The sequence below is a fragment of the Poecilia reticulata genome, linkage group LG18, assembly GCF_000633615.1.
Source record: "Poecilia reticulata strain Guanapo linkage group LG18, Guppy_female_1.0+MT, whole genome shotgun sequence".
NCBI classification, from domain to species: Eukaryota; Metazoa; Chordata; class Actinopteri; order Cyprinodontiformes; family Poeciliidae; genus Poecilia; species Poecilia reticulata.
The window spans coordinates 6,204,702-6,227,394 of record NC_024348.1 but is presented as its reverse complement, the minus strand read 5'-3'; the positions used below and the strand labels follow the sequence as shown (position 1 = coordinate 6,227,394).

The 22,693-nt window shown below is 37.6% G+C and overlaps 1 protein-coding gene across 1 annotated transcript; it reads right to left on the bottom strand.

Annotated features, from left to right (window-relative positions):
- Positions 1 to 15,660: 15,660 nt before the first annotated feature.
- On the bottom strand, positions 15,661 to 22,310 carry ltb4r (leukotriene B4 receptor). Its single transcript, XM_008435168.2, has 4 exons — positions 22,038 to 22,310; positions 20,573 to 21,114; positions 17,592 to 17,865; positions 15,661 to 16,387 (listed from the first exon to the last, which is right to left on the bottom strand). The coding sequence occupies exons 2-4, from the start codon at positions 21,067 to 21,069 to the stop codon at positions 16,001 to 16,003; spliced, it is 1,158 nt and encodes a 385-aa protein (XP_008433390.1). The 5' UTR covers positions 21,070 to 21,114; positions 22,038 to 22,310; the 3' UTR covers positions 15,661 to 16,000.
- Positions 22,311 to 22,693: the final 383 nt, after the last annotated feature.

Below are 22,693 nucleotides of genomic sequence, written 5' to 3'. Positions count from 1 at the left end.
ATATGACATCAAATAACCCCTAAAGAACAATACTACTGATGTACTTTTCAAATAACAACTTTGTATTTGGAGAAAATTACAGAAAATAAAATTTAAAAAAATTATTTTTTACAAAACAAATTTCCTACCATTTTTTATGCCTTAAGAAAATAAAAACAAATTTTGAAAAAAATCCTGACACAAAGGATCATAAGTTATGCATGAAAGGATTAACTTAGCAGCATTAAGTTAAATCTCCTGTTTGTTGTACATCTCAGAGTAGTGCAGCGGATTCAACTCATGCAGGGCCGGTCCAAGGCTGCATGAGGCCTTGAGCAGAATTTGTTACTAAAAACATCAGCACCACTATCTGCTTCTTTGTTTGAATTAATCTGAGAGAAGAGAGTAGTTTAAATGGGCAACATAAAAAGCAATAAGCTATAATTGCAGTTTACTAGTTTTATTATAACGGAGCTCAAACTCAAAGATTAAACTCACAGCATCAGATTGTTGCTATGGTAACAGTTTAACTCTGACTACTGTACTTTGAACTTTTATAAAGTTAACTTGCCAGCTCCTTAAAATCTTACATATATATTTTAAATGTAAGACTAAAATCTTACATAAGATTGTGCTAAATTAAGTCAAATTTAGCAGCATTGATAATATCAATAAATAAATGTGGTCTGTGTTTAAAATATGAGCATTTATGGGCCGCTGAAGCCCTGGGAGCCCTGATGGAGCTGCTGACTTAATTTGTATTAAACAGAAGTGCAAATACTTGATATTCATTTTAATTGTATTTTTTGATTTGTTGTTTTTAAGTCTAGTTGTAGGTTTAAATAGCATTTGGTGATGTTTTCCCATAACATATAATTAACCAGTAATATTTTTACATGTCCTGTCTATGTAACATCCTTTAAAAACACGGTGGACCGCCTCAGCATCCCCACCACCGGGCTTAGCAACTTTTCTGGGGGAAACCCTGCTGTCATGTCATCCTGTCTGGTATACGTCTGTTGCTGTCGTCTATTTAGTTTCCAGTTGCTACCAATTTTTTGAGCCTTAGCCTTCTCTCATTCTGTGCTGCCTGGACTTTGGATTATTTGTGCTTTTTCTTCATTAAAACATCATTCTTTCATTCCAACTTGGATCCTCAACGTCTTTCTCACCACCTCTAACTGCATTTCATGACAGTATGTTTTAGTTCTCTCCCTGGTTTAACACACCTGGATCAAATGATGGCTCAGAAGGCCAAGAAGAACATTGACTTGCTGAAAAGTTTGCTACTACTCCCAAGGAGAAAATGAAAACATGCTGGATGTCGGCCCTCGAGGACCGACTTTGGACACCCCTGTTATAAGGAGTTGAACCATAACTCAACGTTGTTTATTTTTTTTCCAGAACTGTTGACAATACATGGCCTTGCAGTGTTTTCTACATCAATAATAAACACAAAGATCCTCCTCTGCATTGTCACTGACCATTAGTAAAAATAGTATCAGGGCCCCCTATGCCTCTCTATCCCTTTTTAGTCCAAGCAAAAATTGATTTCATTAATGTCAGCCAAATTCCATCAGAATGATGCCAAAACCACACTGATCAATTTCTATTAAAAAACCAGCTAATATGTAAGATTTCAACAATGTGCTAGAGTTGTAGATGTTACAGGAAACCAAGAATGACTGATTGCAGATACACTGAAGCAAAAACACATAGCTGCTTGAGTTTGCATTGTGGCTAATGTTCCTTACTGTCCTTTAACAAAGAGGTTTTAGTAAAAAATGCCCAACTAACTAACTAAAAAAAACATTACAATAACTTTGAGTGTCCATTAAAAGGTGGAGATTTGTTTTCACTTTTTTTGCCTGTTATAATTAGACTCTCTGAGGTGTTGAATACCCGACTTGCACACAAAGCCTTTGTGCTCCAGCTGAAGCCCCTCACTGCACCCACGCTGCAGGAAAAAAAAAGAGAAAGTCAGGTACGTCTTCAGTGATCCAAAATTGAAATATCAACCTTTTATGTTCTGCTTGGTGCAAAAGGTAAGAACAGAATGTGTTTTCATTTTTGTGTAAGTTTTGAAACTTGAACTTTGCTGGAACGGTTTGAAATACTGACATGATGATGAGAATGTTTCCATAAAAGTTCTAGTCTCAACTACAATTCCTGCGTGACTTTATTTTTGGTAGCCACCCACTGGAGTCTGCAGACATTGCAGACATTCAGGTGCAGCCCAGATTTTTGAAAAGGTTAGTTTTGCTTGGCAGTGGCAGTGGATACAAAAACTGAATTAATATTCCATTGATAAAGCATTACTTTCCTTCTTTGTTAAATCTTTTCTTCTCCTGTGCTGAGTAGACCATTTTTAAGGCAGAGTGTAATGAAGGTCCTCATTACTTATCTAACTACATTTAGCATATCGGCTTATTGAAGTATGTCACTGAGTTAAATCGTAACACATGGAGTCATTTCATTGGTACTGCTTGTGGTTGTGCTGTGCCAGTTTCTTTCTCAGCTGCCATTTTTGAAGACCTGACCTATAAACAAAACAAATTGAATGGCTGGTTTGCTACGTTAAGCTAAAACAAATTTAGCAAGTCTTTAGTTTTAAGTGTATGGTCATTTACTTGTCTTTGTCTCCTCTTTTCTTTAGTGCATTCAGGCTGAAAGGTTCAAACAGAGGCATGTAATCTCTCAGGCTGAGTCTATTTCTATGTCTCCAGTGCAGACTCTGGAAGAGTTCATTTCATGATTGGAAGTGTTTTGTTGTTGACTTACAATAAAAACAATAAAAAAAAAACCACTTGTTGCATCTTTGATGGTTGTGCAGGAGTCTCCACTTCGTCTGCTTCTGGGTCAAAGATGGGGCGTCGTACAGCCGCGCATCTGTCCGCTGCAGACATCTTCATGCGTACAAAGCGCGAGTGTAGAATTGAGTTGGGAGGCGAGGGCCAGCGGGAAACCTTCCAGTTAATTCCAAAACATCTTACTTTACAGTGAGTTTCTTTTAATCATCCTTTTACAGTTTCTCCCACGCTCTCTGACTCACGCTGCACTCCCTGTGCTCTCGACTTGTCTGTTGTTGATGTGTTTGTTCATGAAAGCTTGGCTCATTACCCTGAACCAAACCTTTATGACAACAAGGGTCATAAAGGTCCAAACAAAGCAAGTGGATTCACACATCCCACATCATAAGTCAGCTTCCTGTTGGTGAGCAGTGGTTAGCGCTAGCTTGTTGTCTTGTTTAGTAAAGGCAGTGTGCTCTGCTCTGCTCTTCTTCCACTCCAGCCCTCAAGGTCTGGTATTCTGCATACTTTAGCTCTTCCCCTGGATTCCTCATAAACGGATCAAAATTTTGATTCCTTAGCGGGTCTCAGTAGAACTTTGACATGCTGAGGAGGTAGTTGGACTTTTTGAATCATCTCTGTTGGAGCTGTGACAACTAAAACCAGCAGGACACCAGCCTGGTCAATGAGGAATGAGCTTCCGGCCATCTGCCTGTAAATGTGTGAATGACTGAATGTAAAGTGAAGAGCTTTGGAGTCCTCTGGACTTGATGAAGTGCCATGCAAGTACAGGCTATGTTACACATTACTATTTAACTTTGGTCTAATCTAACAAGAAGATTCAAGTTCCTAACCAGGCCTGGTGCTAGAGCTGGGTTTTAACTGGCTGTTTACAAGAACCAGTAATCTTCTACCAAAGATGCTCTAAGAGAAAAAGGTTTTAGTGCATGGAGACAATTTCACCACAAAAACAAAATTTCATTAAAACATAATTAATGAAATTAATTATGAAAGTAGATTTAATAACCCTGTTTTAACATGAATTGGCGCTGTGACTAGAGCTGGATGAAAACACTTTAACTCCTGTTTTCCAGAGCTCACCAGATCAGGATTGTGATGCATTCCTGAGCACCACTGACTGAAGGACAAACATTGTCAGCGAACTGAATGAGAAATTACTTGATTATTGATTCTGAGGAAAATGCTCACCTGGGAGGGACGAATTGATGGGGGATTTCTAAATAAACTCCAGGAAGATAAAAGACAATCGACATGTTATTCTTACACAAATCTGATATTATACTGTATTCTCTTTGAAGCTTTCCAAAGTTTTATATTTAACTGCCTAAATGACATCTTCTACAGAAGCAACATAGTAGAGTTTCTCTCTCGCTTTCATTTTCTCTGACTACTTTCAATGTCACTTAGAGGTGAGGTTACTGGTTGGACGTTTGTCTAGACATTAAGGGAATCTTTGCTGAACTCAACTGTTGATGAACTCTTGTGATCCTGAGGGCATTTTTTTTTACATTTCACGCACTAATACATTTCAGTGTGAGAAATATTTTTACTTGCATTGTTGACTAGTTGTTCTCCATCTGTGCCAATATTTACAAAGTAAGACTCTTCAGTGGTCACAAGATGTATTGGTGTGTCTGATGTCACGGAGTTCGGTGATTGTGTTTGTGACATTTCCAAGAACTCTACTGCTGCTCCATCTCTTCTTTTTCCTTGTTTTGTCTCAATAGATTTCTCGCTGTAGTTTCCATATAAATGCCTGCCTGTCTTCGCTGCTGGCCCAGAGTATGGTAGGCTCTGCAGCTACCAATGGAAAGACACAAAACCTTTAGGGGATGTCCAAAGAAAAGTTGTACCCAAACATTTCCCTCAAAGCAAAACTCTAGGTGAAGAATCAAAGCATGCCCAAGACTCTACTGTCCATCGCCTTCTTCTCCATCATTCTTCAACTCAGCCTCAGCAAACAGATCTTTACATCCTCCCATCATACTCTGACATCCTCTTTAATAACTTTAAAAGCCTTTGAGAGGAAGAGCTTCTCCTGGACTTCAGTCTTTGCATTGAAGGCAACACTTTCCGCTCCCATAGTGTAGTGCTTGCATCTGCCAGTGAATGCCCACATTTATTTTTTGGTGCAAAACCAATCTCTGGACTTGGAATGAAAGAGATTTCAGATTTCCTGACTCCACTTGGATTCGGGGCTGTTCTGGTGTTTGCATATTGCGGACTGGTGGCTGTGGACCACCTTGAAGAAGAAGAGATGGTGGAGGTCCTGAATGCCTGTGATTATCTACAAATGGATCGGCTGAGGAAGGGACTCACACAAACGATCACAACCTCTGCTTCGGAGGGGAAAGACAAGAGCTTGGCGATGATCAAGGACATGTGGGGAAAAGGATTAGGATGTGATATAATAATACAAGCAGATACTGGAGAGAGATATTCAGGTAAGATGATGCATCTTCCAGTTATAAGTTGTGTACTTCTTCCTGACATTTTTACCAGAATCCTTTTCCCAGAATGGGACATCACCTGTGACCCATCCTGGTTGTCAGAAAAAAGTAGTGTCAGACATCAACACAAGCCTCAGTTATTTCTGACATTTTCCACCCAAATGGTGTGTCATGGTTTTGCAAACTAATAACGCAGGAATGCCTTTCGGAGAAAACGTTCTATGAATATTTCCCTGAACTGACCAAACAGCCTGTCAACAACAGAAATAATGAATCATCTGCTGTACTTTTAAAGAATAGACCTAAGGAGAAGAGAAACTGTTTATATATAGACATATGTGGAGGTAAAATGAACACCTTTTTCTCTTTTTTTCTGAACCTTATAGTTTTGACTGGTGTTGAAGCAATTTATTACTCCCAGAATGCATAAGTACCTTTAATGTAATTTCGTACATTCATAAAAACATAATTTAAGAAAGTGAATTTCTGATTGCAGGATGAATTGACAAACTAAAGTCATTGCAAATTATTCCTTTGCTATACTTGTAATAATATTATTATTGTTGTTATTATTATCAATCATCTTTAATAATTATTATTAAATACAATAAATATATTATTGTTTTTAATAATAATAAAACGATTTAAATTATTTTAATTTTTAAATATGATTTAATTAATAATTATTTTAACCATTAAATAATAAATGTAATTTAATAACTGCATTGCAATATTAAAATATTAACAACAGTAATATTTGTTATTATTATCATAAAGATAGTTATTATTATTATTATGAATTATTATTATTGTTGTTACTATTAATTTAATTGAAGAAAAACTTTGAAAATATTATCATTGACAGTCATCTTTAGATTATCAAAGGTCACCTTGAAAAACACAACGAAAAAAAGGTGAAACTACAACAGCAATAGTGAATGCATAATACGTCAATAGAAACTACATTTGTACTTAAAAAATCCAAACCGGAATCAGTGTTTGAATGGAGTAGAGAAGTTTGAATACACATCATTAAGCAACATTTGAAAAGTTAAGAAAATCATGGTCTTGTAGACAAAATCAGGCTAAGCAGAATTCCAGTGAAAGAATATTTAAGCAAACGCTGCAGTAGTAAACATAATCCCATCCACCGGCTACTTTTCTTCTTTCCACTGTTCTATGGAACTCCTCATAAATTAGGATGAAATGTTCTAAGTATTGTCTGTGTGATATCACAGTGGGGTTTGTGGTGTTTTGTAGGGTGTAATTCTTTAACTCCTTGAGTGGAAACAGACCATGAATCCTAGTATAAACATTAGTTTTGTACTTTTATGACTGATAAGTCTGTTCAGTCTTGACGTAAGCTTTATAGTTTTTTTCTTCCCTCACTTAAATACATAAATATTTATTGAAACAGACTAAATGTTATGCTCATTTACTCTCATGCAAAATGGTGCAAGCCTATTGCTAGCTAAGCTATGGTAGCTATTTTTGATTTGCCTGTTTCCAAAATACTGCAGCTTTCTCTGTGTGAGACTGTCCGCACTCATAGACAGTTAATGCTATTTATTCAGACTTAATTGCTACATGTGGACAAAAAAAATATTTAAAACATTTTTTTTATATTTCTGTTAAAATGGCTTCTGTGTAAAATGATGTAATTCGCACTTCCAATAAGGAAAACTGACAGTTGTCCAAAATTACCTACATTTAGAGGGTTGTTGTTAAATATATTCATTGCCGTTTCAATCTTTTTAACATTAAATTTTTTTGGGGGGGTGGGGAAATTGTGTTAAAAATGAGACAAGATTCTTCTAATCCGATCTGCTTTCATAAGGAATCTATGAATGATGAACGAAGAATGAAACATAGTATAATTATCTGTTTGGTTTTTTTCCACAGGCTAGACCTGACGCAGTGGAAATGGGAGGAACTACCTGACATGTTTTTCCCAAGGGACTACTCTGCAGCGGTCTGCCTTGACGCAAAGGTTTTTGTTTTGGGTGGTAACTACGACGACAGCCAATACACGGACGATGTGGAGTTTTACAGTCCTGAGGAAAACACCTGGAGGTGCATAAAATACTATACAAATCTGCACAGGGATACATGTCAGATGTGCTTTATTAGCACCTTGATAAATTTGTGGGAATTATTTGGATGGTTCATGTTTTAAAAAGCTGCATCAATTGACCAAGCCGTTTTGTGGACCTGCTGGCTCACATAGTGCACACAAGTCTTATTTATTTCCAGAGGGCATTTACAATAGGTAGAACTAAACCTCAAAATTGCACAAACTGGAGTTATACAAATAAATGTGCTGAATGGAAACATGCCCATTTTGAGAAAAAAAATAAAAATTTTTGATAAAGAAGTTTTTGCACTAGGATGAGGTGGTTTCAGCTGTATTCTGGCTCTCACTCCGGTGGCAGTCAAAGTGAGTTGGTGCCAAGCTTTTGGTGCATCAGTTGCTATCCAAAATGGACCCAACAACCACTCCATGCACTCCACAAGACAGTAAATCAAGCACAATGATCAACTGTTCATCATGCCAAGCAGGAAAGATTTTATTATAGTTAGAACTGCTGGATAAAAAAGGAAAAAAGTTGGAGTTTATCTAGGCTCATATACAGAACATAAAACTTTACCTCCATCTTGTTATGTAGCTCATGAGCCTCTAGGGGGAACTGCTAAGCAGTCAAAGGAGGAAAATGGTCCATAGATAAAACTCACTACCTTGTGTCATGCAACACATTTTGTCAATGAAAGAATAATGATTATTTCACAGTTGTAAGACGCTGATTCTTTTTCAGTTTACATTGTCGTCTTCCCCCGCAGGTCGACTCGCCCTCTGGACGCGATGGTCTGTGGTCATGCTGCAGTCATACTGAACGGTCAAATCTATCGCCTTGAAATTGAGCCTCTGTCTTTTTACGAAGCCATTACTCTTTCTCAAACTCCACCTTCGGAAAGTCATCACCTCTGTCTTCCTCTGTGAGCCCATTAGCAAATGTTTTTACCAGAGAAGTAGCTATATCGTATGATATATGAGCAGATGTGCAGTTCTGCCAGATGTTTGCTAATTGCTGCTGGCTAGTCTGAAGGAAGTGACTGGGGAGTTGTGGAGGAGGGCTGCTCTGTGAGGCGGAAGCTTGGAAACTGCTGCTCCATGTAGGAGCTTCTTCTAGAACAGAGGAGGAGATTCGTCCTTGAAGGCGGGGCTAGGTCCACTCGGGCATTTTGCACAGCTGAATGGTTGCAGAGGAAGACTAAAGGATTTCTCAAACATACATGAAAGAATCAAAGCAACACCCCAGGTGTGTGTTTAAAGAGAGAATAACACAAGAACATGATGTAAAGCTCAAAAAAGTTAATTTGACATGATGCTGCCCCTATGAAAGTTAAATATTAGACTAAATACTCCATGTAGCAGGTCTGGGCTGGATCTAACATCAGGACGGCACTGCTGCCATGGCAATCGGTATTTCAACCGGAACTGGGCAAGTTCTGGCACTGATGGCACCGATTATAAGAAGGCATACCACAAGGGACCCAATAATGGTTTAGTTTACTTGAATTTAATGTGTGTGTGCCTTATGTGGGTCGATTGTGGGCTGTGCAACTTGATCAAATGTCCGTCTGTTATTTATTTATTGTTAGTTATTTTGTTCCCTGTTCCTGCCACCCTTGCTTTATTTTAGATCCGTCTTCCCAGCTGTTTATTTACTCATGTCTACATTTTCTTTTGTTAGTCAGTCGTTTCACTGTTAGATTATCTGACTGGTTTATGTTTACTCCCAGGCTTATCGTGACACGCTAACTGACAAAGCAGCTTTGTGAATGAACGTCGCTCCTTTTAAAATCTGTAGGAAACACTGCAAACCTAATTCCTCCAGTGCCTGAGGGTTGTTTCATTACATGCTAACCTATACTGTTACAAGTTATTGCATAAAATAAATAGAAGTAGTGTTGGGACTTATGGCTCTTTGAAGAGAACTGATTCTTCAGGATGCGCTCACTTCAAGGAGCCGTCCACGTGATCCATTTTTGAAAATTTACATGTGTTTTCTGAGAACAAGACATGTTATCCATAACACTGTTTTATTTTAATGGTTTTTGTGGGTGAAGTTCGCAAAAAAAAGTTGAATAATCCGTATTAAGTGAATAACCGCAGTATGACAGAAACAATCAGGTTCCGCACATAGCTGCCATGACACATGACGAAAACACACAGGTAGCTGCTAGAATGTTCTCTATTTGCTCATCAAGCCCTTTTTTCTATGTTCTTTCGTCTATTTCTTTAATTCACTGATTGAAAAAATAAATCTTTTGCTTAAATTGAATAAGAAGAGCTGCTGCAGTGTGTAGAGCTAATCGATACTCAAGTCCTGTTGTTTAGCGTAAACAGCTGCTCAAAAGAATTGGATTGCTTGTGAACGTCAGTTCACTAAACAGCACCATCTACAATTTTGCTGTTATAGCTGACTATTCGATTACAAATAAACATTTTTACAACCGTAATAGTGTTAAGGAATTGTTAAAAATTGATTAAATGGCTTCATTAAGGTGCACACCTGACTGACATCTGGCTCCCGTGCTGAAACAGTTCTGGGTTGGCCCAGCGGAAAAGCAGATCTAGGCCATCAGAGAACTGTTTTCTTCGCGGTATGTCTGCCGAGTGCAAGTGTACTTTGTGGGCCAGAACTGGGCCAGACCACTTTTCCTATGTGGGTTTTCCAACATGACTGGTGCCCCTATGCTCTTTCAGCTAATTGAGCTAAAACAGCTTATCTGTTAAACTAAAGGTGAGTCTTTAACCCCCACACTCATCTCTGAGGCTTCAACATCCATCACTGTTATTTTCATAGACCACCTAAACAGAACAAGAGAGCTTAAGGCTGCATTCACACCAGCCCTGTTGAGTCCACTTTAACTGAACTCTGGCTTGTTAGCATAGATAGTCCGGTTTGTTTGGGGAATTGTGAATGCAAAAAAAAAAAACTCTCTCTCTTTAAAAACTTTGGTCTCAGTTCGATGGAAGTGAACTTTAGCAGTGTTTGAATGCATCAGTCACAGACTGTCAGCTAGGAAGCAAACTATAGTGCAGGGCATTCTGAGTAAATAAAAACAAAGCAAACGCGAGGATCTACGGCTGGCGGAAGACATGTCTCGTGGTCTTTTATCAATCACAAAAGAGAAATCCTACACCAACTAAAATCGGACACTACGAAATTTTTGTTACATCTTATGAGAATGGATGATGTACTGAGTGTCTTCTTCAGAGGTTTTCCAGTCATTTTTTTCAGTATTATTTGTGCAGCACCACCACAGGCGAGGGGTGAACAGGTTTTTCAAAGGTTTTGAATTGTCTGACAAAGTGAACCCCAACACCTGAAAATGTAAAGGTTGGAATTTTGGTTCCCAATCAAACCGAGTCTTTCGGCTAACAGGTGTTACGAGACCCTAAGCTTTGGAGATGCTACGTCATTCAGCATCAAAATTTGACTGTTCTTAAAACCCTTTTCTTGTTATAACACATCAGCTTAGAAGACAGAAATGTTCAATTAGTGCCCAATTTACTGTATAATTCTAAAATGGACAAATTAAAAGTATTATTCGTTTCACTTCTCAATGAAGTGGTCATAATATTATGCCTTGTTGGCATAATTTGGTACATCTAAGGTTTGATCTTTGTCACAAATTTGTAAGACACCCTAACTGAGACAGTTGGTGCTGTCCCTTTAGGAAAACAAGTGGGTTGTATTATGACAACCACAATCATGAATGGAAAACATTTTTCAAGCCACTTGAGGAAAATAACAGTCAGCAGTGACGACAGTAAGGGGAAAAAATGTTTCTTTAAATGTCTGCTGGACCCTTAAATAATCTTATGCTACATTCCAAATATCTAACAACCTAAACTATGTTCTCACTCATTGTATTCCAGAATTGTGTAAACTAAGAGAACCATATCTTTGGAATATTAATTCAATTCAGAAATTTAATGACTAAAATTATTCAATTTCTGAAATAATAAAAAGAAATGTTCTCATTCATTGAGCCACTTATTTTCAGAACCAAGCGCTTTTTATGAAATCGTTACATTTTACTCAAATAGAAATTTCTGAAACGGTCTCAAAACTAATGCAAAGTTTCAAGAATCTCAAGTGTTTTCTATTTTGGAAATTGTTAAAAGTTTAAGCTATGAACAATACTGGAATATATTAGGATTATTGCATGCAATATGATGGCAAATTTTTTTTTTTTTTTGAAATAAGAGCTTATAACATAAAAAAATACCTGAGTGTGAAAATCTAAGGAAATTCTAAGAACATCATCACTTTAGTGTAGTAAGCTTTCTAAAAGTCCAACCACTTCCTGTGAATGCTGCTAAATGAGATCAGACAAACCACTATGATTTTTTTTTGTTTGTACTGTTTTGCATGTGTGCTATGACCTATTTATTGAACTGTGCTAAGCAGCGTCCTGTCCTGTTGTGACTAGTAGATGTCTGCTGGCTTGAAAACAATATGTTGATCTTTAAAAAAAAAAAAACATTTTCATTCTTCACATAATGTAAATGCTGGCCATTCACTTCTTATTCTTTTTTTTCTTTGTCTTTTCTTTTCAAAACATATGTCAGACAGAAACTGATCTGCATTTTGGTCAGAATTTTTCATTGATTTATTTATTTTGACTTTTAAGGGTCAAAAAGTATTTCCTCAATTGTTAAATTGAAAAGTGACGTGCAAATATGAACGTATGTCACTCAAAAACCACCTTTCTAAATTCTCTTGACATTATCAGTAAAATCTGTCGATTTCCTGTATTTTCATGCGTTTCGTCTTTTCTAACAACGCGTTTGAATCTGAGCCCTGAGGCTTTGTGGATGCGCTCAGATTTGAATAAGTTTGGTAAATACATAACTATTCACCAAAGTGTACTTACTACCATGGCTGTACTAGGAGCCATACTATTTTGACTTAGAAATAATTCTTGATCAGGTATTGTTTACAGAAGTCCAAATACTACGTTAAAAAACTAACTTGTAAGCATCTTTATACCGGTCACAAAGAAAAAAAAAACTTTTTAAAATTGACTAACGGGGGAAACATTAAGAAACATAGAGTGTATATGAAATTTGATTTCAGTTCAGTTTATTTGGTAATAACTCAAAAGAGAACAAGGAACTACATGATCTTGCAACAGTGTTAACGACTGCGACTTTCATGACTTTCCCTTATATCTATTGTGAAGTATAAGGGAGATGGATACATTTCTTTAAATGGTTTACAAATGAAATTCTGAAATGAGTGGAAAGAACTTTGTATTTGGTACTGGATGTAAATTCAAAAACTAGGTCATGCTGTTTTGTTTTTTTTTTGGCTCAGTCTTTTCCATACCAACCGTCCAAAACAAACAAACAAAAAAAAAGGTTTTCTCTTCCTAACTGTTCCACCATTAACTTTCCACACTTTATTTGAAACTGGCACATTCACATATAGAGAGATATGTTTTTGTCTGCTTAAACTTTGTCAGACCATTGCTGGATGCAACTGTCCCTCTTACATCTCACAGAAGCAATAGTTTTATTTCTTCTTTTATGCATAAATTGCATAAAACTTGTCATTATTTCTTCTACAAACTATAACATGACATGACAGATTCCTGTTGTTCGCTATGAACTCCTAAATGGCCCAGCGAGGATTCATGAGATTACCTCTGACTCAACACATCAGAAGATAATCACTAAAACATGAAGTGGCTGCTATGAGTTTGTCTGTGATTAATTATTTTTATAATACAATGCACATTATGATGTATTAATATACTGGCTCTCTCTGAATAAATGAATTAATTTGGTATTAGATGAATCAGTGTGCAAGTTTATGCAATAAAAACTGAGAGGGAATTAGTGAGCCAAATTTCTGACTTAGCTTAAAGCTATTTACTATTAAAAGCTCACGGTTGCGCAACAATAAAATCATATGTATCCAATACATAAACATAATACTAGTTTATGTCTCTAAACTAGTATTTAGAGACATATAAATGGCACATTTACATAGAAGTGCATCATATGTATGACTTTTATTATTATGATAAGATGTTTAAATAGAGGAACAGATACACCCAAAACTAATCCAACTAATAAGACCCCAGTTTCCCTGCAGCTGATGAGTTAATACCAAAAAATGTTTTAGCAAAAAAGAAAGAGATTCACTCATCAGGCCATGGACGATATTAAAGTAATTGACAAATTCTTCTTTTTCGGCGAGTCATACGGCTGCAGGAAATATCTGGTCTTCCAGACTTTGTAGACAGAGACTCGAAAACAGAATGTCATTATTTTCTACTGATAACAGCACAGAGCAATATAGGGCAAGGAATGGAGGAGTACTTTTGCAGTCAGTATCACAATCATCTCATCTGTTGTGTCTGTAGCTTGCGTGACAGTTTGCCCTGCAGCTAAAACCAGATGATGTCGTCAAATCATGCCAGGCCATTAACTCTTCAAGCCAGTGTATCCGTGGCGACCTTTCAAAACCCTGTCCCCACTTAGAGCTCTTTACACACTCCCTGGTTTTGGCGGATTTAATTTATTTTCGAATAAGAGGTGGCTAACAGCTGTTTCGTATTATCTCCTGCTCACATCTCTTCAACCACAGCACAACCTTTTGATGTGTTGCCGTGCGAATACCACAGATGGTAAAGATAGCAGACGGCATCTACTTGTACGGTGACTCCAAAGTGCTTTACGCAACGTGCATTCATTGCTGATGGTGGGAAACTGAAGCCACACCTACCCTGGGGGAGGCTAATAGAAGCAAGGCTGTAAGGTATACAATCAGAAAAATGGCTGAAGTGTCTTGACCAAGGACATGGCGACTGTCCTTAGTGAACCGGTGGATTGCAGGTTGGAACCTGGGTTGCAGGTTGGAACCTGCAACCCACCGGTTGAACTCCTAAGACCTGAGCCACCAGAGCCCAACAGCAAACGACAAACTTTAATGTATTTTATTAGGATTTTATGTAACAGAGCCAACACAAAATACTCTGTCATGATATATGCTGTGATGGAGGATCAAAATGTAGAAAATGCAGGCAGCTTGAAGACGAAGAATGTTTAATGACCAAAAATTATGAAAAAAAAAACTATAAAAAAAAAACCTAGAGGGAACACAGGGAGCCAGAGTAGAACAAAAACAGGAATCCAGGAGCAAAACAGGAAATCAACAAGGAGATGACGAGGTTTAATGTGATAAAACAGCATTAGACAGGAGGATCCAGCAAGAAGGAACTGAGAATGAGTAACTGAACAATGAACAGACGGCTGATTAGAAATGAGTTGCAGGTTTGAGGGGAGAGAAACAGATTCAAGGGGCTAAGAAATCAATCTAAAACTAAAGAATAACTAGACCTAAGAAGAAAAACAAAGTATAGCTAAACATAAAAAATAAACGTAGTAAACTAATCACTAAGGAAGAATTGAACTAAAATAAAACAGAAGAAACATCTGTCTAATAAAAAGGAAACTAAGGAATACAGAAAAAACAAACATCAAAACAACTCAGGATCCTAACAGACAAAGAATACATGATTTTAAAATCTTAAAAGCATAATCAGAAATAAATTGAAAATGGAGATATTTTTGACAAACAACTAAAGGCAGCCTTCTAATAAAAAAGCTGAAAAGTCTTCTTTGGAAAAGTTTCCAATCGTCAGCTGATAAGGTTCACGTCTGAACCGGTAACCCCCGGAAGCAAAAATATTCCTGCTTTCTCTGTCATCAACAAGCATGACTGATACCATAAATCATTTTTATCTTCATTTTTCTGTGTCAGATGTATTTCTAACCTTTAATACTTAATCAACACTTGAAATGAGTTGGGTTTTTGAGTCCGCTTCACGAATATGACTCATGTTTCCTGTGAAGTTGCTCCATTTTTACATCTATGTCAACGAGTCCACCACCACAATCTGACAGCAGCTCTGAACTTCAGCAGAGTTTAACCACAAGGTGTAGGCAAAACGAACATTTCACTTGTATTGAGAAACGGAGGGAAGAGCGATGCATCAAAACGATTACAGGAAGGATGATTGGCGAAACGTTTCTTGTGCAATGTTCTGTTTGTGTTGCAGAACATCCGTCAGTATGAACATCGTGTATCAATTGGACTCTTACAAATGTAGATGCGTAAATAGATTGTAAGGTATAAAAAAATCCGGAGTCACCCATAAAAAAAATCAAGACAGATTTATTAGTATTATTACTATTTAAATGTGTTTAAAATCAATAAAACATGTAGCTTTTCATTTTTTCCCCTTTAAAAATATGCAAGATCAACTCAAGAATTGGAAGAATATACAACAGAAAAGTTATGATGTTCAAATTACAATAATAAATACATACAATAAGGTGTTGGGATGATAGTTTAATATCAAAAATGTTTTTCTTTTTAAATAAAAGTAAATTCACTATTATGTACACAATTATGATTAAAAAAAGAAATATACATTCAAAGTTTGAATCTGCTGCTCTATTAACGCTATTTCACATGAAATCCTGTTGCTAATGCACAAAAAACTTCACTACAGCATTAATGTTTATAACAGGATTTAAATAGATTATAACTTATGCTGTTTCAGGCACAGTAATATTTCCCAGTTTTAACAAAAAACAATAAAACTCAAAAACAGAAGGCTTTTTTTTTTTAAAGCTACTTTCCTCTTTGTAGTATATATAAAACGGCTCGAGTGCTAGTCTATCTGTTCAACCATGGCGAGAGTTTTGAGCTCTGGCTCGTTAGCTTCCTTGCCTGCCAAGCTGCTGCTTCTCTCCTTACCCTTTCCTTTGAAAGGCTTCCCAATTTTGGTCGACAGCGTGTACAGGACGGAGCTCTCGTCCGGCGAAGAGCCGCTGCGGCCGCTGCGGGCGATGGTGGACGTGGTCCTGCTCTCCGAGTTGGTGGCCTCGAAGAGCCGGCCCATGAAGCTGAGCCCGGCCTGGCGGATGTGGGAGCTGCCGGCGAACACGTAGAGGATAGGGTTCACTGCGCTGCTGAAGTAGGCGAAGGCTACGACGGTGGACCGAGCGCTGGGAGTGCAGTCTTTCCCCGTCTTCTCGTTCTTCAGTAAACAAGCCACCTGAGGAAGTGAGAAGAGAGACATTTCTCAAATAATCCATGACAACAGGAGGATGTGGATTTTTATAAAAGTGGGTTTCTATGAAGAAGTTTGGGTCTTCATCCTCAGCTACAGTACTTCGGACGGTGTTTCTTCCATATTTAGGAAATTGTTCGTGAAGAATTCCAGTTAATGGTTCTGTAATGCCAATCAGCAGATGGCTGTGAAATTAAAATGACCTATATAGCAACTCCAAGAAGAATATCCTGGGCATAGTTAAGGCTCACACTTACTTCAACCGAAGTGCCAAAATCGTCTGTCATTGACATAGACGCAAGACGGAAATTGCGTCATTGTGTTTGATGAGAGGCATCCTGCACTCAATAGAGCTTTGCACCAAGTGTTTTATATGATGTGCTCAGACAGTAATGTTGATATTCCTTTTTAACGTAGTCCTCTTCCACTCTCCGGATTTCGTATCCACAAAAGGCATCAATACCTCTGAGGAATGTTTATCTGACAGGGTGAGAAATTAAGTAAATTTGTATAGTTCTTCACTAAACTCCTACTGTGGAAGTAAGACTACAAGATGGAAATTGAGGGGAATCCCTGCTGAAATAAAGCAGGAGGTCTTTTTCCCCAGATGGTCTGCAGCGTTGTGTTTAAGGTGTGTGTGAAAACAAATGACCCTCCACCGTCTGTTCGGCTGGAGTATGTTGGAACTTTTTTTAGCTTCATGTCACATCATAATGTCATTACCTTATCTTTGACTCTAGGAGTTTCAGCTCCCAGTTGAGTTCTCCTCTCACAGAGGAGAACTCTGTGGGAGGAACTCTGTAGGAGGCATATTCATGCCCCACCCATCTCCTCCAGACTAGCGGCACCAAATTCACCACTGGGCTGGAGGCGAATATGCAAACACCTGGTGGAACTGCACACCTGCTTTGATCAGACAAACTGCAACGCTCCTAAGAACGATTGTAAATGGCATCAATGGACGGCATGGAGGAGCATCGTTGTGATGACAACCTGAGGGGGGGAGTGCTGGAAAGGGCTGGGAGGTTCAGAGACAGAGGCCAGTTCCAGTGTGTCAGAGAGGGCTATGATGCAACATCAAATTTCTTTTGTTTTGGATGTATATAGCATTCAAAGCCAAAATTAAACAGAAATAAACGTTATACAAAGTTTCAGATACTACTACTAACAATGGCATTAGCAGAATCACCTCAACGATGTTGACGGTGTGATAGGGAAGCCAGAAAATAGCAAAGGTGATGATGATCAGCAGGATGAGACGACTGCCTTGTCCTCTGCGCTGGAACTTGGCACTTTGCAGTCTGCATATGACGGAGGAGTAGCAGGTGCTGATGAGTGAGAAGGGAACCAAGCAGCCCATGACGGTCTCAAACAGGTACTGGAAGACCGGGTGGCCCACGCTCCCCCAGTGATAAGGCATGCAAATGTTCACGGTGATGTTGTTTTTATGCTTCTTTATAATACTGTAGAAAAGACAGGAGAGAGAAATGAGGCAGAGATGAAATCACTGTCCACATGATAAAAGTCAGGCTTTGTGGAAATGAATACTTTAATACTGTTAAATACTTTCAGTATTATTAGACTACAAATACAAAATGCATTCATACGCCATCAAACAAAGTCATTAATGGTAGTTTTAAAGTCACTTGCAATAAAATAAGCAACAGATGAAAATGGGTAAATTCAGCAAGTTGAGCCAACGTCAAAAAAAATCCTTAGAAACTTTTCAAAAAAGTCAGACTTCAGAAAAAAAATCAAGACAAGTAACAGACCTTGAGTAAATAAAAAAGATTGCCATTTCTTTCTGTTTGTTGTGTTGCATGTAATCCTCTGCTTTACATTAGAGGTATTGAAATACAGTAGGAGTGTAGAAGAAAGGAGTCTGGATACCGTATACATAGGCTATGTATGAAGTATAACAACAATTAAACACTGGATGCAACATTCAGTTGCTGGTTATATTCTTGTGCCACTGTTGATAAATACTATAATCAGTGATTGTTTCACAAAGGGTAGACTCCAATTTTTTTTGTGAAGTCAAAACTATATGAGAAGTTTTCAAAAAACATTTCATGAAGCATTGAAATCTTTCTAAACCTAGAAAAACATCTATCATTGACAGCTGGTTAATAAAGCAACAAAAACATGCAGCTAAAAATGAACCTGCCTTACCTCTTTAAGACTTAAGATTTTTTACTTGTTACTTTTCTTGTGCCTCGAAATATAAACACATTGGGGATCTAGAGTTATATTCAATAAATATGGTTTGAAAGTTCATTTATTTCCCTAACTCAATTCACTAAGTGAAATACATTGTATAGATTAGGCACTCAGACTGAAGTTGTATTAATTGTGATAATTTGCTGATTACATCTAATAAAAACACATTTAACATTACGATACATCAGGCTAATAAAAAAATGTAATACAGAAATGTATCTTTAGAGAAAAAGTATGTTCATTAATTGCTTGAAACAGCTATTTTTAAGAGGTACCGACGTTCTAATTTATTGAAGATGACTGCATTTCCTTCCCATATGCAAAAAGCTGGAAGCAAAAATAACATGACATCTTTAAGATTCAAATTAAAAAACGAAATCAGAACTGTGAGGCAGTGTAAATGAATAAAGTTGGAATACGGTGCCAAAAATAATCAACTAATTAGAAATGCAGGAAGCTCCGCCCCAAAGATTCAGATCTCAATTATTTTTCCCTCGCTGCCAAGGCCGGTTTCTGAGGAGTTTTGTTTCTGCACTGGGCTTAATCCTGGGCTTTAACCAGGAACTTTTTTTCCTGGCAAAAGTTCCTGATGTGGGAACTTGCCTCAAGCTAAGAAAGAGCTTTCCATTTAAGTCAACAAAAGCTAAAAAAAAAAATAAGCAGGCTGTGGAAACCATTTTTGTAGAGTTCTTGACTTATTCCATCAAAGAAAGTGAACAAAGGTAATCAGAGGTAATTTGTGATGCAACTTGTTGAGAAAATTAAAAACTTTTACAATTAGGCCAGTAAAATAAAACTAATGGAGAAGTTCATCCAAGCTTGTGAAAGTACAATGAAATCTACAGATTTGTTTGAGTCATGAAATAACTGTATGAAACTAAATAGTTTTCATTCATAGAAAACATTTAATTCAAACAAAATCTTAACTCTACAACAGAAGACCAATGATCATGCGCTGTTGACTCAAGTCTGATTGAAAGACAAAAGTAGGGCAAATTATGCAATATTTTTTGTTTTGTTTTTGTTGGAATATTGCGCAATTTTGAGTCATGTCATTGTCACTGTTCCCTTTTCTGTTATTTGAAGTTGTAAAAATACTTTTTTTGATTCAATCTGTATAAAATGTATCATACTACATTTTGACCATTGGTCTTTGATGACGAAGTCCGTCTTTAAGGTTGACATCATCCTAATGTTTAGCTCCCTCAACATTTTCTTCAGATTGATATTACAACTCTGGCTTTGCCTCTCCAAAAATATTAATAATACCGTCAGTCAAAAGAAAATCTGGTGGTAAAATGAAAATACTAAGCATAAATCTCCCAGGGGTGTGATAATTTCCATTTCTACTGCACATCAAATCTTAGTTCTTTGCTGTAGCTCAATACAATTCACTATGTCCCATTAAGCTCTATGTATTCACTGGACTGGTTGGTTAAAGTTCACATGTGGAGTATGTGAACCTGCCCAATGAACGTGGATAAAAGGTCTAAACTTGAAGGAAATTCTAGTTCCTATACCCCTGCAAAGAAAACATGCATGATAAAAAGAAATCAATTGACTTAATTGCTTTTTGTCAAAATGCAACCAAGGTTTTTTTTAATCAACCCTTGGAAACCCTGTCTCCAAGGGTTTCCAAAACCCAAAAAGAGGGTTTCCAATTGGTTTCTAAAACAAGGTTCCGAAAGAAGGTTTGTAAAACCCTCTTTCCTAAAACCCTGTTTCTAAAACAGGGTTTAGTCTCTAGGGTAGTTAGTCTCTAGGGTTACCCTAGTTTAGTCTCCAGAGACTAAAGACTAGTTTAGAGACTAAACTCTAGAGACCCTAGAGACTAAACTACCCTTGAGTAATTTAGTCTCTAGGATTTTAGAGACTAAACTACTTGGAAGTCTGATTAGTTTCTTAAACCCTTGGAAAATATTTCCACGAATTTGTCCGTGTTGGTCTTACCTGCGGTAGAACGGCATTGGCAGTGACAGGAGGAAAGCCAACACCCAGACCCCAAACAGGAGGACCAGCAGGGAGCGCTTGGTCCTCATCCTCTGAGACACGAAGGGCCTCGTGACGGCCAGCCAGCGGTCCATGCTCATGAGACAGATCAGGTAGATGGACACGTACATGTTCACGCTCGACAGGTAATGCACCAGCTTGCACGCCGCCGAGCCAAACTCCCAGCCTCGTACTGCCGTCAGGAACCGAATGAACAGTGGGGCGCTGAGCAGCACGAAGCCGTCGGCCAAGGCCAGGTTCAGCACCAACAAGCACGTCACCGAGCGCTTTTTCACCCGGCAGAGCACAGACCAAACGACGAACATGTTACCAGGGAAACCCAGCAGGAACGCCAGGGTCAAGATGGCGATGCCAATGTGAGCCGAGATGTTTTTGGGAGGAGGCGAGAGGGGGACGGCGGTAGTGGTGTTCATGCTGGATCCCAAAGAAAAATTCATCTTAAGAATGTGAATTTGGATTCAGCTAGCATGAAACTGCCAAACCTGTCAGAAAGGGAGGAATGGGAGGAAACATGGTATGCTGTTTATCCTCACTGCAAAAACACAGAATGTTACCAAGTATTTTTTTTGTCTAGTTTCTAGTGCACATTTCTTGAAATAAAACGTACAAGTAACTTTTTAGCAAGATATAGGAGATTATTAAAAGTGAATAATTGTGTATAATTTTTTATTTTATTTTATTATTATTATGTTGTGTTTTAATGTACAGCACTTTGTCTCAGCTGTGGTTGTTTTAAAGTGCTTTATAAATAAAATTGGTTTGGTTTGGTAATATTGAGTAGAAAAACAAACCACTTCCACTGGCAGATAATTTCACTTATAACATGGGGAATGTGTTTTGTTCAAAGTGAAATAATCTGCCAGTGGAGACAAGCATATTAATCTTTTTTTTAATCAATATTTATCTCCTATGTCTTGCTTAACAGTTACTCATAAGTCAGTTTTGTCTTATTTAAGGTACAGAAAATAAACTAAACTATTTGGTAAGAGTTTGTGTTGTGTAGTGCAGTAAATGTTGAAATAGTTGAGTAATGCGCTTTTTAATCTATTCAGGAACACTCAGTTTGCTTTAAGGCATTAAAATTAATGAAATTAAGAAAAGGAAAAAAGAAACAATGAAATTATTCCAGCCCACTACCAAAACATCACAGGTTGTTCAAAAAGTTCAATAAAATAAAATAGGATAGAACAAAATAAAATAACACACATGGTAAAGCTTTCATTTAAAAAACTCCATGTTATATGTTGAATGAATAACAATAGCAAACTTGTACAGCCCGACATTTTTAATCCCTTTCTCAAATCTTCAAGACTGAAGATACATATTGATGAAACAAGGCAATATTAATCAAATAATTCTCTGCATTTCAATCGAAAGGTCAAAGTATCAACAGTATGAAACTCACCTGAAAATGATCTCTTCTATTCAATTCGCCACCATTACTCCACTGTATTTCTTCGTATTCTCCAACTTGCGTGAACTTTGCTGCTCTCTCTGACTACCGTTTCTGTGATGAGCCAACCAAGCGCATTGCGAAATGTTGGTCACGTGACGGAGAGGGGAAAACCATTGACTACAGAAAGACAAGAGAAAACCTAACTGGATTTCAAGGTAGTCCCTGCTCTTCCTCCTCCTCCTCTTTTCATTTTGCTGTGACATTTTGGCTTTTTGCAGGAAGATACACTTGATACCCGATAGTGTCAACAACACCAGAATGTAGGCATGCGAAAGAAGTAGGTCTCTGTGAAGCAGTGCCTGTATGACGCAAAGAGGAAAAAAGTGCAATCATAATAAAAAAAAATTAATTAATTAATTCCAGTCTGGTTTAAGTTACTTCCCACTCCATCCCCCATAGTTGAATTCTATAAAAGTAAAAGAATGCTTCAACATGCCTAAAAACCATTAGCGTTCTCCGTTTATGGTAGAATGGGAATGACCAGCTTGAGATTTCATCATTTGGGGGAAAAAATAAATGAGAGAAGTGGATATTCCAGTAACTGACTTACTCTTGTTCGTACACGAGTTTGTATAACGGAGCATAGTTTTTTTTTTTTTTTTTTT

Coding starts and splice junctions, on each gene's coding strand:
- ltb4r (XM_008435168.2), bottom strand. CDS start 21,069: ATGAATTTTTCTTTGGGATCCAGCATGAACACCACTACCGCCGTCCCC. Junction 17,866..20,572: donor CCAATGCCGTTCTACCGCAG/GTAAGACCAACA, acceptor TCTTTTCTACAG/TATTATAAAGAAGCATAAAA. Junction 16,388..17,591: donor ACACCGTCAACATCGTTGAG/GTGATTCTGCTA, acceptor TCACTTCCTCAG/GTGGCTTGTTTACTGAAGAA.